Here is an 18,931-nt window from a genome sequence, read left to right on the forward strand (position 1 = left end):
AAATCACAACTTTATATAAACTGTCAAACAACTAATTTAGAACTATAGTAATAGCCGGTGGTAAATATATTTAAACAATTTACCATCCATAATGATATTTTTTTTTGGATGAGTTTTCCTAATTTGTTGGTAACCAATAATTTTTAGAAATTAATTATACTTATAAAAAATATATTTAATCATTTCCAAGGAAAACTTCACCTAGAAAAATATTTCCATCTAATTGAAAATCTTTGTTAAAAATATTTCCATATAATTTTGATTTGCAATATAACTTTTTTTCTTTTTTAATGGTACCTTTTTTGAGTCACAATTTGTGACTTAGTAATCCTCGCTTATCAGGTTTTGACAAATTTAAAGAGCTGTTTAATTAAGTTCCATAATTTTCAAATTGATTTAAAAGTGACTAGTATTTAATAAGATTGATGAGGATGTGATGGTTAAAATTTTTGTATATCACATTGAATGCTTAAAAAATGCTTAGAAAATGAATGCTAAAGAAATGTGGTCTATTAAAATAATTTTAAATTATGCAATTTTATAAAAGAAATTATTATTTTTTATTTTATAAATAGTTTTCTTTAAATTATGGAACTTTAATCATATTTAAATAAATGAAAATACAAGGCTATTTATTTGATGCTAGTTGACAACAAAATTTAGAAAACCACTCATCTATCATCAAACCTCTCAAAATGATAAATCTAGAGTGTCTAATTTTTTTTATCCTCCTATATATCACTAGTAAATGTAATTGATATGTTTATCATCTTTTTATCTTATCAATACACTAAAAATGATAAGCGTATATAATTTTGTTTGTATCAATAATTGTTTTCGTATTCATTTTTAAAAGTCTATAATGATACAATATAAAAGTGGTGTATTAGTTGTAACGACCCTAAAGTTCTACATACCCAGAGTCTCTACTAATGTCTCAGACTCATTTCTTATGCGGAAATATAACTTAAAAAAAAAACGTCATCTATAGTATAAATATCGAAAACATTAAAAATATTTTTCTCTAAAAAACACAGTCATAGTCTTACGTGTTTAAATACTACTAAAATGTAGAGAAAATAAAAACAAATACAAAATAATTTAAAACAATGCATAACAACTATTCTAACCTAAAATATGCTTATGAACATACAACATGCATGTCAGACGTCAGTTTCAAATTCGTGTTTCTGTAACATTATTCCTCTTATTTACAATGGTCCATGTGTTAATTATTCTCTTTCACGCCCATTATTAGAGTCCCTCACAATAAATTGAATCATCTCATTAGATAGAAGATAGAAATTAGAGACTTCATTGTAATACATCTTTAGATAACCTAATTAAGCTTGCTACGGTTAGTAGGCATCATAATAAATTTAATGGATGGCTTTCAGGAGATGTTGCTGATGTTGCTGGATTTGGGCCCTAATAAATTTAATGGATGACTTTGAGGAGATGTTGGTGGATTTGGGTAATTTGGAATGCGCATCTTGGTGCCTAAACCCAATTGAGGCTTTTTGGGAGATTTTGCTGGATTTGGTCCGATTGGGACACGCCTCTTGGTGCCTAAACTTGAGGGAGGGCTTTCCGGAGATGTCGCTGGTTTTGGGCCATTTGGTACATGTCACGGTGCCTAAATGTAATAGCCCAAAAATAAATAAAGAAATAAAGAAATAAAGAAAAAAAATAGTTAAAATAATAATAATAAAAAAAAAATTGAACTTATTGCTTTAAACCTATTGCAGATTCAGAGTTTGTCACTTCATAGTTATGGTTATAAGAAATTAATTTAGGATCAAATCTTCTTATCTATCTTACTGTCTGTAATAATGAGATCCCATATACAATTATTAGATTTTTGTTAGCATTTTAGTTATACCAAATAAGGTTATAAGGTTAGATTCAATAAAATTTTAGGTGGCAGATCTATAAACTAAAAGATCGTTGTACTTAAAATTGGCCAGTAATATCTATTTACACAATTGAAAAACCTATTTACAGAATGAAAAAAAAAAGAGAGGGAGGGAGATTGAAGAAAGATTTGTTAAACAGTATTTAACAATAAAAAAGTAAATATCAGAGGGCAGTGAGCTCCTTTAGCTCCTTTAAATTTTGTCTAATAGAAAAGATCAGAATTTTTATCATAGGGCATTTGAGCTTCTTTAAATTTTGTCCAACAGTAAATATCAGAATTTTAAAATGGCCAATGTAAATTAAAGTAATAATTTTATAGAGTGAACGTGAATGTATGTTATTTATGCTGCTTAATTGATGTGATATGAATGCATGTGACGATGTGTGGCCATTGTATGATTATGGCTTGTTGTATGAGTATTGGAATGTAACTGAATGAATTGTATGACATGAAATACGGTAAATTGCATGATACATAACCCCGCTAAGAATATGTATGATATGTAACGAAATGAGAATGAGAATGACATATAAGCATGAAAACGTGACACGGGGTTATGTTCATTAAATGATGACTGTAGGACTAGTGGGACCTCATGCATATTGTGTGATCATACATTTGGGGGGATACCCCTATCCCATCACGAGGGTACGGACGCATACATCCAAATGGCAGGACAACGATCGTTATGTTCTGCCTAGCGCTGCCGTGACGGTTTTAGTTTTAATGGGTCTCGGTGGGCCCCCAGAGCATGCCCACCGGCTAGGGACAGTGGCCCAGCGGTGTGCGAACTAGCTGGTGAGCTCATACTCGCACGTATGGGCTGCGTGTAGAGTATATGGTACACGTCCACGATTACCTGTTAGGATTACACCGTATGGAAAACGAAACGAAACGAAATGAAAGATAGGTCCCATCATTTCATTGCATGTGATTGTTGCATTTAACCCCAATAGTGAGGTCACTTACTGAGTATTTCTTTAAATACTCAAGCTATGTGCTACTACATTTTTTCACGTTAAGGCAAAACATTCCTGTACGGCTGACGACGACATCGCAACTCGAGATCATGGTACATGCATAGGATAGTGGTATTTATTTTCTTAGACTTAGGATAAAATAGGATGTTTTAAACTTAAACGCTTATTTATTTTATTTCGGGTCTTTTGTTGTGTCGTTTTAGAGATGTTTTCGAAACACGTAAGTCCATGGCTCTTTCTTTCTTTCTTTTTTTTTTTTTTTTTTGAAAAATTAAACACAGATTTGATAAATTTAGGACTAAGTTGATTTTTTTTAATTAAAAAAAATTCCTGTGAAATTCTTGAAAATGAGTGTGTCAAAATTAGCATAAAATAAAATAAATAATAGAGCAGAAATTACAACCTCGTATAACTCTAAGGCCCAATTTGACCAAATTGAAAGTTGAAAATTAATATTGAGTAATACCAAATTAAATATTAATTTGAATACTCCAAAAAAAAAATTTAATAATAATTATTATTATTATAATTTTAGTGTTATTATGAGTTATCAAATGGATTTTTTTTTTTTTTTTTTTTGGATCCCGATGACAAGCTCCCATAATAATTAATTAAATTATTTAGTTAATCAATTTTTATTCATTGTACGGTTGTTGATATAATCAAACATGTGATCCTTCTCAAATTATTCGTAATTACATTTAGATCAAAAGTTTGTTTCTAGCTCCCTATTTGGTCGTTCTAAAATGGTAGACATATTGAATTAACTACAAAATTCATTCTCACATGAAAATCAAATGACAAACTCTCGCTGGTAAGAGTTCATAGCTCTTTCATAACTAAGATCGAGTCATATACGATCATTTTGTGAAATATTATTTTTCTTAATTAACGGATTTATTAAAAAAAAAAAAAATATTTTGTGGTCCAATCTTATACAAATTCATAATATAGGATACTCTCATTCACATCGTGAACAATTATTTTGTGGTCCAATCTTATACAAATTCATAATATAGGATACTCTCATTCACATCGTGAACAATTTGGATTAAATAATTTGTAACAATTATAAAGTGTGTTATATTAATAATGTTACTCAGACAACTCAACCTTATCCGTATACTATAGATCATTTAAGTTATTACTTAAATATGATCCTCTTTATGTCATACGTATTATTTAAGATTATAATAATAACCTCGAACTTTTTATACAATAGATAATATTAAATTATAAATAAAATGATAAAAAAATATAAAAAACTAAATAATTAACCAAGCGAACAAGTCGACCATCAGAAATTCGGACGTCATGGACTACGTTGGCGTATTTTTGCACCTCGAGTCACGTTGCGAGAAAAGGTTTAGAAATGTGAGTAAGAAAATACATTTGACAATTTGAAGAATTGAAGAAAGCAACGTTATAAGACTATAAGCAAATAAAGAAATATCACGACTTAAATAGCATATACTGAGGGTAGGAAGAAGTGACAACTAGTCATATCTCGTACAGTACATTTTGGAAAATTTTAGCCCTAGCGAGTGTAGACATGGTTTTGGTGAACGGTCATACATCCCCGTATTGACACAACATGAAATGGTAAAGGCCTATATATGATGAAAGCATGTAAAAGGGGTTTGAAACAGGCATGCAAGACCAAAATATTCTCCATGCAGCCATAGACAACACACCTTGGACAAGCATGACCGTGATATCCTCCACCACTTAATTGGTTGACGTCTCTGTCAACCGACTCGTTCAAGCAAGACCGGGACATATGTCATGCGGTCATAGGCAACACGCCTTGAATAAGCATGACAGTGACATCCTCCCCCACTCAATTGGTTGACGTCTCTGTCAACCTACTCTTTACAACTCGGTGTTGTAGGTTGAGGCTAACTTTAGGTCTCTTCAACATGCTTCCAGTTGATCTCAGTGTTGTGACGTCTCTTCCAATCTATAAGGAATTGTTGAAAACTGCTTCTTGGTTCGTTGACTCTTGACGTCTCCTCAGTTGAAGTTTCTCCTGCTTCCTTTGCTTGGAGATTAAAAAAAGTAACACGAATAATTGGTAACTATAGAAAATGAAATTTTTAACCCAAAAAAAATAGAATGATATATATATATATATATAATATTCCAAGATTTTACTCCTACAAAAAAAAAAAAAAAAAATCTAATATTCGCATAAAATCTAACACATGGACCATGGTAAATAGGAAGACGTATGAATTTGAAACTGACACCATAAGCTCACATAAGTTGACTTAGATTTCAAATGACAAACTTTTGTCATGAGCTCACATAGGTTGATTGGATTTGAAAGGACAGAATCAAACTTTAATAAGTTGTCTTACTCTAGGATAGGCTAGAAATTGGATGAGTTACAATTTATGATGTATGAGCTATGATGATATATGAGTTATGATGATGTATGAGCTATGATGATATATGAGTTATGATGATGTATGAGCTATGATCATATATGAGTTATGATGATGTATGAACGGTATCGTATGATGTCGTATACTAGTATATAATGATATATGATCTACGCTCGTATACTGAAAACCCTCCCTCAAGTTTAGGTACCAAAAGACGTGTCCCAACTGGACCAAATCCAGCAACATCTCCCGAAACTCCTCCATTGGGTCTTGACATTAAGAGGCGTGTACCAACTGGCCCAAATCTAGCAACATCTCCTGAAAGCCCTCCCTCAAGTTTAGGCACCAAAAGACGTGTCCCAACTGGACCAAATCCAACAACATCTCCCGAAATGCCACCATTGGGTCTTGGAATTAAGAGGCGTGTACCAACTGGCTCAAATCCAGCAACATCTCCTGAAAGCCGTCCCTCAAGTGTAGGCACCAAAAGACGTGTCCCAACTGGACCAAATCCAACAACATCTCCCGAAATGCCACCATTGGGTCTAGGCACTAAGAGGCGTGTACCAACTGGCCCAAATCCAGCAACATCTCCCGAAACTCCTCCATTGGGTCTAGGCATTAAGAGGCATGTACCAATTGGCCCAAATCCAGCAACATCTCCTCAAAGCCCTCCCTCAAGTTTAGGTACCAAAAGCCGTGTCCCAACTGGACCAAATCCAGCAACATCTCCCGAAATGCCACCATTGGGTCTAGGCACTAAGAGGCGTGTACCAACTGGCCCAAATCCAGCAACATCTCCCGAAACTCCTCCATTGGGTCTAGGCATTAAGAGGCGTGTACCAACTGGCCCAAATCCAGCAACATCTCCTGAAAGCCCTCCCTCAAGTTTAGGCACCAAAAGACGTGTCCCAACTGGACCAAATCAAGCAACATCTCCCGAAATGCCACCATTGGGTCTAGGCACTAAGAGGCGTGTACCAACTGGCCCAAATCCAGCAACATCTCCCGAAACTCCTCTATTGGGTCTAGGCATTAAAAGGCGTGTACCAACCGGCCCAAATCCAGCAACATCTCCTAAAAGCCCTCCCTCAAGTTTAGGCACCAAAAGACGTGTCCCAACTGGACCAAATCCAGCAACATCTTCCGAAATGCCACCATTGGGTCTAGGCACTAAGAGGTGTGTACCAACTGGCCCAAATCCAGCAACATCTCCCGAAACTCCTCCACTGGGTCTATGCATTAAGAGGCGTGTACCAACTGACCCAAATCCAGCAACATCTCCTGAAAGCCCTCCCTCAAGTTTAGGCACCAAAAGACGTGTCCCAACTGGACCAAATCCAGCAACATCTCCCGAAATGCCACCATTGGGTCTAGGCACTAAGAGGCGTGTACCAACTGGCCCAAATCCAGCAACATCTCCCGAAACTCCTCCATTGGGTCTAGGCATTAAGAGGCGTGTACCAACTGGCCCAAATCCAGCAACATCTCCTGAAAGCCCTCCCTCAAGTTTAGGCACCACAAGACGTGTCCCAACTGGACCAAATCCAGCAACATCTCCCGAAATGCCACCATTGGGTCTAGGCACTAAGAGGCGTGTACCAACTGGCCCAAATCCAGCAACATCTCCCGAAACTCCTCTATTGGGTCTAGGCATTAAGAGGCGTGTACCAACCGGCCCAAATCCAGCAACATCTCCTGAAAGCCCTCCCTCAAGTTTAGGCACCAAAAGACGTGTCCCAACTGGACCAAATCCAGCAACATCTTCCGAAATTCCACCATTGGGTCTACGCACTAAGAGGCGTGTACCAACTGGCCCAAATCCAGCAACATCTCCCGAAACTCCTCCACTGGGTCTATGCATTAAGAGGCGTGTACCAACTGACCCAAATCCAGCAACATCTCCTGAAAGCCCGAGGCGTGTACCAACTGACCCAAATCCAGCAACATCTCCTGAAAGCCCTCCCTCAAGTTTAGGCACCAAAAGACGTGTCCCAACTAGAACAAATCCAGCATCATCTCCCGAAATGCCACCATTGGGTCTAGGCACTAAGAGGCGTGTACCAACTGGCCCAAATCCAGCAACATCTCCCGAAACTTTTCCATTGGATCTTGGCATTAAGAGGCGTGTACCAACCGGCCCAAATCTAGCAACATCTCGTGGAAGCCCTCTTTTAAATTTATTATGCGGCCTCTAGCAAGTTTAATTAGGGTCTATAAAGATTGGCTAAAACTAACTATGAAGAAGGAAATAAACCGAGATAAAAAGTAGGGGTGTACATGGTCCGGGTTAGGTCAGGTTGGGGATTTTTTGACCAACCCAAAAGTTCGGGTTGGTTGGATTGATAACCCAACCTTCTATTTTCAAGTTGGGTTGTCGGGTTGTAACTCTAAAAAAAAATAATGGTTAGGTCAGGTTGGGGATTTTATGACCAACCCAAAAGTTCGGGTTGGTTGGATTGATAACCCAACCTTCTATTTTCAGGTTGGGTTGTCCGGTTCTAACTCTAAGAAAAAAAAAAAAAAAAAAATTATTTATCCACATTTCATAATTATTCGATAGAATTTTAGGTAAAAAATATTAGAATTTCAACCAACACAAATCAATTTATAATCATTAAAAAAAAAGTTATCAACAAATATGGTAACATTTTAACGTAATTCAACATTACTATAGAACTAAATACAACTAAATAGGGATCTTCTTGACAATTGATTACTCTAAAAGTAAAAAAAATATAAGGAAATGATAGATCATCAAAATAAATAAAAAACAATAAAAATGATTAGGGTAAAGGAACTATACATATAAAAAATAATAAATATTATAAAAATATTTTGTTGAAAAAAATTTACAAGTTCGAGGGCCTAAATTATTAAAAAAAAAAATTGTGATATAATAATGTTTCAACCGAGAGATAATAAATATTAATATAAACATCCACCAACATGTGTTAGTTAATGTAACAAAAAAAAAGAATGAGACTATAGGGTTGTGTGAAGAAAGTTATTATGTTGGGATTTAGAGAGACATGCATGTTCTATAAGCATATTTTAGGTTAGAATAGTTGTTATACATTTCATTTAAATTATTTTGTATTTGTTTTCATTTTCTCTCAATTTTAATATTTTGTATTTAAAAACGTAAGACCATAACTATGTTTTTCAGAGAAGAAAATGTTTTTAATGTTTTTGATATTTATATTATAGATGACGTTTTCTATTAAGAGTTATATTCCCACATGATAGATGAGTCTGAGACATTAGTAGAGACTCGTAGAACTTTAGGGTTGTTACAGCTAATACACCACTTACATATTGTATCATTATAGCTCTTTAAAAATGAATACGAAAACAATTATCGATAAAAACAAAATTAAATACGATACATTTATCATTTTTAGTCTATTGATAAGATAAAAAGATGATAAACATATCAATAACATTTACTAGTGATATACGAGGATAAAAAAAAATAGACACCGAAGATTTATCATTTTGAGAGGTTTGATGATAGATGAGTGGTTTTCTTAATTTTGTTGTCACCTAGCATCAAGTATGTTCATTTATTTAAATATGATTAAAATTTGCTAATTTAACCATAACTATTTCATAAAAAAAAATTAAATTTTTTTTTATAAAATTGCATAATTTAACATTTTTTAATAGACAACATTTATTTAGCATGTATTTTCTAAGCATTTAATGTGATATACAAGAATTTTAACCATCACATTCTCCATCAAAACTTATTAAATATTAGTCACCTTTAAATCAATTTGAAAAATATGGAATGTGTGTTAATTAACCGGCTCCTACATCATTGGGTATCTAAATTTGTCAAAATCTGATACGGGAGGATTCCTATCAACTCAAAAAAAAGGTAACATGCACTTTTAGAATTAAAATTAGATGGAAATATTTTTAACAAGATTCTAAATTAGATGGAAATATTTCGTGGTAGAATTAATATTAAAGTTAGGTGAAGTTTTTCTAAAATAAAATAGATGGAAATGATTAGATATATTTCTTACCTGGAATAATTAATTTCTAAAAATCATTCGTTACTAATAAATTAGGATAACTCATAAAAAAAAAAAAAAAAAATCATTAAAGATGGAAATATAATTACAAACAGCTATTACTACCTTTCTAAATTAATTGTTTACGAGAGTTTATATAAAGTTGTGATTTCATAGTTAGAATATTGTGTGAAGAATAATGGGTTTGCTTAAAAATGTCAATATGGTTTATGCCTTCTTGTTGATCTCTCTAGTTGCTATTTTGTCCAATCTCAATGGTCTCGAGGCAAAGTGGGATGAGGGTGGCAATGTGCTTTCTTTGGGTCTCAAAAGACGTGTACCAACTGGACCAAATCCATCAACATCTCCTCAAATCCCTACCTCAAGTTTAGGCACCAAAAGACGTGTCCCAACTTGACCAAATCCAACAACATCTCCCAAAATGCCACCATTGGGTCTACGCACTAAGAGGCGTGTACCAACTGGCCCAAATCCAGCAACATCTCCCGAAACTCCTCCCTTGGGTCTTGGCATTAAGAGGCATGTACCAACTGGCCCAAATCCAGCAACATCTCCTGAAAGTCCTCCCTCAAGTTTAGGTACCAAAAGACGTGTCCCAACTGGACCAAATCCAGCAACATCTCCCGAAATGCCACCATTGGGTCTAGGCACTAAGAGGCGTGTACCAACTGGCCCAAATCCAGCAACATCTCCCGAAACTCCTCCATTGGGTCTAGGCATTAAGAGGCGTGTACCAACTGGCCCAAATCCAGCAACATCTCCTGAAAGCCCTCCCTCAAGTTTAGGCACCAAAAGACGTGTCCCAACTGGACCAAATCCAGCAACATCTCCCAAAATGCCACCATTGGGTCTAGGCACTAAGAGGCGTGTACCAACTGGCCCAAATCCAGCAACATCTCCCGAAACTCCTCTATTGGGTCTAGGCATTAAGAGGCGTGTACCAACCGGCCCAAATCCAGCAACATCTCCTGAAAGCCCTCCCTCAAGTTTAGGCACCAAAAGACGTGTCCCAACTGGACCAAATCCAGCAACATCTTCCGAAATGCCACCATTGGGTCTAGGCACTAAGAGGCGTGTACCAACTGGCCCAAATCCAGCAACATCTCCCGAAACTCCTCCACTGGGTCTATGCATTAAGAGGCGTGTACCAACTGACCCAAATCCAGCAACATCTTCTGAAAGCCCTCCCTCAAGTTTAGGCACCAAAAGACGTGTCCCAACTGGACCAAATCCAGCAACATCTCCCGAAATGCCACCATTGGGTCTAGGCACTAAGAGGCGTGTACCAACTGGCCCAAATCCAGCAACATCTCCCGAAACTCCTCCATTGGATCTTGGCATTAAGAGGCGTGTATCAACTGGCCCAAATCCAGCAACATCTCGTGAAAGCCCTCCATTAAATTTATTATGAGGCCTCTAGCAAGTTTAATTAGGGTCTATAAAGATGTATTACAATGAGGTTTCTAATGTTCTATGTTCTATCTAATGAGATGATCCACGTGTATGACAAGGACTCTAATAATGGGCGTGAAAAGAATAATTTAGTTTTAGAATCTTTTTAATCTAAAACTTTTATAATAAGATTTCTTTACCTTTTATTCAAAAAACCTTACCCATGAAGATATAATTTTAATTTCTATATCATTGATTAACATTATATAATTTAACAATCATCGACATAAATGGTAACACCCGATCTCCCATTAGAAACTGAAAACATAATTTTTTTACATTTAAGTTGAAGATCCAAGATTTTATTAAGAATCTTAGAGACCAAATTTTGAGATAAGAGATAGAAGAGAAAAATGCTTAAAAATATATCCCGAACTCAAGAAAAATATTTTTTTTAAAAATATGGTCAAAGTTAACCGAGCTTAGATCTCCTAAAAAATTAGAAAAATGGCCACAATGAGTCAGATTCAAGCAGAAATCTCTCCAAAAAAAAAAATTCACAGAACCCTAATAAATAAATAAATAATAATAAAAAGTTAAAAGAAAATAAAGTAACCCATCCCCTCTCTCCACTAATTTCTCACCTCTCTTTCCCCCAAATATCTCTCTTGCATGGACAAAAACAAACAGAAAAATAAAAATGTTTAGATTTAGTTTCACGCTATATTATGTTATTTGGAGAGAGGTTAGGAGCCTTCCTTTTTATTAAATGATATTAATTTAGTTATAGTTAATTAGTTTATTTTATTGAAGGATATTAGTTTGGTTACAATTAATTAGTTTTGAAAGAGGGATTCAACTATAAGAATTATGCATGAGTTTTAGGAAATGTGGTAGCCATCTTTAGAGAGGAAGTAAAAATTCATTAAAAAAAATTAGCTAAAACTAACTATGAAGAAGGAAATAAACCGAGATAAAAAGTAGGGGTGTACATGGTCCGAGTTAGGTCAGGTTGGGGATTTTTTGACCAACCCAAAAGTTCGGGTTGGTTGGATTGATAACCCAACCTTCTATTTTCAGGTTGGGTTGTCGGGTTGTAACTCAAAAAAAAATAATGGTTAGGTCAGGTTGGGGATTTTTTGACCAACCCAAAAGTTCGGGTTGGTTGGATTGATAACCCAACCTTCTATTTTCAGGTTGGGTTGTCGGGTTGTAACTCTAAAAAAAATAATGGTTAGGTCAGGTTGGGGATTTTTTGACCAACCCAAAAGTTCGGGTTGGTTGGATTGATAACCCAACCTTCTATTTTCAGGTTGGGTTGTCGGGTTGTAACTCTAAAAAAAAAAAAAAAAAAAAAATTATTTATCCACATTTCATAATTATTCGGTAGAATTTTAGGTAAAAAATATTACAATTTCAACCAACACAAATCAATTTATAATCATTAAAAAAAAAGTTATCAACAAATATGGTAACATTTTAACCTAATTCAACATTACTATAGAACTAAATACAACTAAATAGGGATCTTCTTGACAATTGATTACTAAAAGTAAAAAAAATATAAGGAAATGATAGATCATCAAAATAAATAAAAAACAATACAAATGATTAGGGTAAAGGAACTATACATATAAAAAATAAAATATTATAAAAATATTTTGTTGAAAAAAATTTACAAGTTCGAGGGCCTAAATTATTAAAAAAAAATTGTGATATAATAATGTTGCAACCGAGAGATAATAAATATTAATATAAACATCCACGAACATGTGTTAGTTAATGTAACAAAAAAAAGAATGAGACTATAGGGTTGTGTCAAGAAAGTTATTATGATGGGATTTAGAGAGACATGCATGTTATATAAGCATATTTTAGATTAGAATAGTGGTTATACATTTCATCTAAATTATTTTGTATTTGTTTTCATTTTCTCTCAATTTTAATATTTTGTATTTAAAAACGTAAGACCATAACTATGTTTTTAAGAGAAGAAAATGTTTTTAATGTTTTTGATATTTATATTATAGATACGTTTTCTATTAAGAGTTATATTCCCACATGATAGATGAGTCTGAGACATTAGTAGAGACTCGTAGAACTTTAGGGTTGTTACAACTAATACACCACTTACATATTGTATCATTATAGCTCTTTAAAAATGAATACGAAAACAATTATCGATAAAAAAAAAATTAAATACGATACATTTATCATTTTTAGTCTATTGATAAGATAAAAAGATGATAAACATATCAATAACATTTACTAGTGATATACGAGGATAAAAAAAAATAGACACCGAAGATTTATCATTTTGAGAGGTTTGATGATAGATGAGTGGTTTTCTTAATTTTGTTGTCACCTAGCATCAAGTATGTTCATTTATTTAAATATGATTAAAATTTGCTAATTTAACCATAACTATTTAATAAAAAAAAAATTAAATTTTTTTTTATAAAATTGCATAATTTAACATTTTTTAATAGACAACATTTATTTAGCATGTATTTTCTAAGCATTTAATGTGATATACAAGAATTTTAACCATCACATCCTCCATCAAAACTTATTAAATATTAGTCACCTTTAAATCAATTTGAAAAATATGGAATGTGTGTTAATTAACTGGCTCCTACATCATTGGGTATCTAAATTTGTCAAAATCTGATATGGAGGATTCCTATCAACTCAAAAAAGGTAACATGCACTTTTAGAATTAAAATTAGATGGAAATATTTTTAACAAGATTCTAAATTAGATGAAAATATTTCGTGGTAGAATTAATATTAAAGTTAGGTGAAGTTTTTTTAAAATAAAATAGATGGAAATGATTAGATATATTTCTTACCCGGAATAATTAATTTCTAAAAATCATTTGTTACTAATAAATTAGGATAACTCATATAAAAAAAAAAAAAAAAAATCATTAAAGATGGAAATATAATTACAAACAGCTATTACTACCTTTCTAAATTAATTGTTTACGAGAGTTTATATAAAGTTGTGATTTCATAGTTAGAATATTGTGTGAAGAATAATGGGTTTGCTTAAAAATGTCAATATGGTTTATGCCTTCTTGTTGATCTCTCTAGTTGCTATTTTGTCCAATCTCAATGGTCTCGAGGCAAAGTGGGATGAAGGTGGCAACGTGCTTTCTTTGGGTCTCAAAAGACGTGTACCAACTGGACCAAATCCATCAACATCTCGTGAAATCTCTACCTCAAGTTTAGGCACCAAAAGACATGTCCCAACTGGACCAAATCCAACAACATCTCCCAAAATGCCACCATTGGGTCTAGGCACTAAGAGGCGTGTACCAACTGGCCCAAATCCAGCAACATCTCCCGAAACTCCTCCCTTGGGTCTTGGCATTAAGAGGCATGTACCAACTGGCCCAAATCCAGCAACATCTCCTGAAAGCCCTCCCTCAAGTTTAGGTACCAAAAGACGTGTCCCAACTGGACCAAATCCAGCAACATCTCCCGAAATGCCACCATTGGGTCTAGGCACTAAGAGGCGTGTACCAACTGGCCCAAATCCAGCAACATCTCCCGAAACTCCTCTATTGGGTCTAGGCATTAAGAGGCGTGTACCAACCGGCCCAAATCCAGCAACATCTCCTGAAAGCCCTCCCTCAAGTTTAGGCACCAAAAGACGTGTCCCAACTGGACCAAATCCAGCAACATCTTCCGGAATGCCACCATTGGGTCTAGGCACTAAGAGGAGTGTACCAACTGGCCCAAATCCAGCAACATCTCCCGAAACTCCTCCACTGGGTCTATGCATTAAGAGGCGTGTACCAACTGACCCAAATCCAGCAACATCTCCTGAAAGCCCTCCCTCAAGTTTAGGCACCAAAAGACGTGTCCCAACTGGACCAAATCCAGCAACATCTCCCGAAATGCCACCATTGGGTCTAGGCACTAAGAGGCGTGTACCAACTGGCCCAAATCCAGCAACATCTCCCGAAACTCCTCCATTGGATCTTGGCATTAAGAGGCGTGTACCAACTGGCCCAAATCCAGCAACATCTCGTGAAAGCCCTCCATTAAATTTATTATGAGGCCTCTAGCAAGTTTAATTAGGGTCTATAAAGATGTATTACAATGAGGTTTCTAATGTTCTATGTTCTATCTAATGAGATGATCCACGTGTATGACAAGGACTCTAATAATGGGCGTGAAAAGAATAATTTAGTTTTAGAATCTTTTTAATCTAAAACTTTTATAATAAGATTTCTTTACCTTTTATTCAAAAAACCTTACCCATGAAGATATAATTTTAATTTCTATATCATTGATTAACATTATATAATTTAACAATCATCGACATAAATGGTAACACCCGATCTCCCATTAGAAACTGAAAACCTAATTTTTTTCACTTTAAGTTGAAGATCCAAGATTTTATTAAGAATCTTAGAGACCAAATTTTGAGATAAGAGATAGAAGAGAAAAATGCTTAAAAATATATCCCGAACTCAAGAAAAATATTTTTTTTAACAATATGGTCAAAGTTAACCGAGCGTAGATCTCCTAAAAAATTAGAAAAATGGCCACAAGGAGTCAGATTCAAGCAGAAATCTCTCCAAAAAAAAAATTCACAGAACCCTAATAAATAAATAAATAATAAAAAAAGTTAAAAGAAAATAAAGTAACCCATCCCCTCTCTCCACTAATTTCTCACCTCTCTTTCCCCCAAATATCTCTCTTGCATGGACAAAAACAAACAGAAAAATAAAAATGTTTAGATTTAGTTTCACGCTATATTATGTTATTTGGAGAGAGGTTAGTAGCCTTCCTTTTTATTAAATGATATTAATTTAGTTATAGTTAATTAGTTTATTTTATCGAAGGATATTAGTTTCGTTACCATTAATTAGTTTTGAAGGAGGGATTCAACTATAAGAATTATGCATGAGTTTTAGGAAATGTGGTAGCCATCTTTAGAGAGGAAGTAAGAATTCATTAAAAAAAATTGGCTAAAACTAACTATGAAGAACGAAATAAACCGAGATAAAAAGTAGGGGTGTACATGGTCCGAGTTAGGTCAGGTTGGGGATTTTTTGACCAACCCAAAAGTTCGGGTTGGTTGGATTGATAACCCAACCTTCTATTTTCAGGTTGGGTTGTCGGGTTGTAACTCTAAAAAAAATAATGGTTAGGTCAGGTTGGGGATTTTTTTACCAATCCAAAAGTTCGGGTTGGTTGGATTGATAACCCAACCTTGTATTTTCAGGTTGGGTTGTCGGGTTGTAACTCTAAAAAAAAAAAAAAAAAAATTATTTATCCACATTTCATAATTATTCGATAGAATTTTAGGTAAAAAATATTACAATTTCAACCAACACAAATCAATTTATAATCATTAAAAAAAAAGTTATCAACAAATATGGTAACATTTTAACCTAATTCAACATTACTATAGAACTAAATACAACTAAATAGGGATCTTCAATTGATTACTCTAAAAGTAAAAAAATATAAGGAAATGATAGATCATCAAAATAAATAAAAAACAATAAAAATGATTAGGGTAAAGGAACTATACATATAAAAAATAATAAATATTATAAAAATATTTTGTTGAAAAAAATTTACAAGTTCGAGGGCCTAAATTATTAAAAAAAAAATTGTGATATAATAATGTTGAAACCGAGAGATAATAAATATTAATATAAACATCCACGAACATGTGTTAGTTAATGTAACAAAAAAAAGAATGAGACTAGAGGGTTGTGTCAAGAAAGTTATTATGATGGGATTTAGAGAGACGTGCATGTTATATAAGCATATTTTAGGTTAGAATAGTTGTTATACATTTCATTTAAATTATTTTGTAGTTGTTTTCATTTTCTCTCAATTTTAATATTTTGTATTTAAAAATGTAAGACCATAACTATGTTTTTAAGAGAAGAAAATGTTTTTAATGTTTTTGATATTTATATTATAGATGACGTTTTCTATTAAGAGTTATATTCCCACATGATAGATGAGTCTGAGACATTAGTAGAGACTCGTAGAACTTTAGGGTTGTTACAACTAATACACCACTTACATATTGTATCATTATAGCTCTTTAAAAATGAATACGAAAACAATTATCGATAAAAACAAAATTAAATACGATACATTTATCATTTTTAGTCTATTGATAAGATAAAAAGATGATAAACATATCAATAACATTTACTAGTGATATACGAGGATAAAAAAAAATAGACACCGAAGATTTATCATTTTGAGAGGTTTGATGATAGATGAGTGGTTTTCTTAATTTTGTTGTCACCTAGCATCAAGTATGTTCATTTATTTAAATATGATTAAAATTTGCTAATTTAACCATAACTATTTCATAAAAAAAAAATTAAATTTTTTTTAATAAAATTGCATAATTTAACATTTTTTAATAGACAACATTTATTTAGCATGTATTTTCTAAGCATTTAATGTGATATACAAGAATTTTAACCCTCACATTCTCATCAAAACTTATTAAATATTAGTCACCTTTAAATCAATTTGAAAAATATGGAATGTGTGTTAATTAACAGGCTCCTACATCATTGGGTATCTAAATTTGTCAAAATCTGATATGGGAGGATTCCTATCAACTCAAAAAAGGTAACATGCACTTTTAGAATTAAAATTAGATGGAAATATTTTTAACAAAATTCTAAATTAGATGGAAATATTTCGTGGTAGAATTAATATTAAAGTTAGGTGAAGTTTTTCTAAAATAAAATAGATGGAAATGATTAGATATATTTCTTACCTGGAATAATTAATTTCTAAAAATCATTCGTTACTAATAAATTAGGATAACTCATAAAAAAAAAAAAACATCATTAAAGATGGAATATAATTACAAACAGCTATTACTACCTTTCTAAATTAATTGTTTACGAGAGTTTATATAAAGTTGTGATTTCATAGTTAGAATATTGTGTGAAGAATAATGGGTTTGCTTAAAAATGTCAAAATCTGTATAGTTTGCAACATAAAAGATATAGAATTGCTGAAGATACATAATTGCAACAGATTAGGGAAGATATACCATTAGTGTGATTTCTAAGAATAAAATTAAAATAAAAGGAAAGAAAAATTTTAATTCAATTCCTATACTTTTATTGGCCTATTTTTGTTAATGAATTCTAAATGTTTAGCCTTTGTTAGAAAAGATATTGCAACAAATTAAGAAAGATAGGAAAGATACGTCATTGAAAAAAAGAATTAGGAAAGATCTGAGCTATAATTTCAAAGAAAAGATCTAAATAATTGCTCTCATTTCTTAAAATAGAATTAAAATAAATATTTTCCTAGAAATAGAATTAAAATAAATATTTCCTAAAAATAGAATTAAAATAAATATTTCTTAAAAATAGAATTAAAATAAAATAAAAATAAAATATAATTAGTGTGATTTCTGAAAATAAAATTAAAATAAAAGAAAAGAAAAAATCTAATATATACCTTAACAAAAAAAATCTAATATATATCTTAATATTCTGACATTTTTTAGATATGTTTCTATCATAAAATACTTTTTTTTCATCAGAATCTTAGACATTTTTTTTTGCTTTTCTGTTTCTTTTTTCAGAACTATTTGGGTGTGAGGGGTTATTTTTGAAAAAACAAAAGATAGTTTGAAAAAACGATGAGACGTTAGTAGGGAGAAGTGTGGAGAGGTTTTTTGTACGTATTCTTTTTTTTCTTCCTTTATTTATTTGGGCTTTATATTAGTTATATATGAAAGTAAAGTTAAAATTATCTAAGAATATCTAGTTTGTGTTTGTCATATTTAAAAATATGCAAACTTTTTTATTTTTTATTATTATTTTTTTTTTGAAAGGAAGTCTCCCCCATTAACTTCCATATTTATGTCCTTAAATTATAAATGTTAACCAATTAAGTGGAAATTAAAATTATATATGGATGGGTAAGGGAGATTTTGAATATAAGGTAAAGAAATATTATTATCATAGTTTTAGAATAAAAAGATTTTAAGACTATTGAGATCGGACAAAATAGCAAAAGAGATCAACAAGAGGACATAAACCATATTGACATTTTTTAGCAAACTCATTTTGTCTTCCCACAAATATTCTACCTCTAAATCTTACCTTTGTATAAACTCTGTGAGAACTAATTTAGAAATGTAGTAATAATATATATATATATATATTAATATTTATTGGCTATTACAAAA

The 18,931-nt window shown here is 32.6% G+C and overlaps 1 protein-coding gene across 1 annotated transcript; it reads right to left on the bottom strand.

The window, feature by feature from the left end:
* Window positions 1-4,320: 4,320 nt before the first annotated feature.
* Window positions 4,321-7,648, bottom strand: LOC147792210 (uncharacterized). The gene is made up of 2 exons (XM_087124604.1): window positions 5,494-7,648; window positions 4,321-4,939 (listed from the first exon to the last, which is right to left on the bottom strand). The coding sequence occupies exon 1, from the start codon at window positions 7,402-7,404 to the stop codon at window positions 6,211-6,213; it is 1,194 nt and encodes a 397-aa protein (XP_086980730.1). The 5' UTR covers window positions 7,405-7,648; the 3' UTR covers window positions 4,321-4,939; window positions 5,494-6,210.
* Between the last annotated feature and the right edge of the window lie 11,283 nt (window positions 7,649-18,931).

This window comes from Cucurbita pepo, chromosome 6, assembly GCF_057944985.1.
Source record: "Cucurbita pepo subsp. pepo isolate OVF chromosome 6, ASM5794498v1, whole genome shotgun sequence".
NCBI lineage: Eukaryota > Viridiplantae > Streptophyta > Magnoliopsida > Cucurbitales > Cucurbitaceae > Cucurbita > Cucurbita pepo.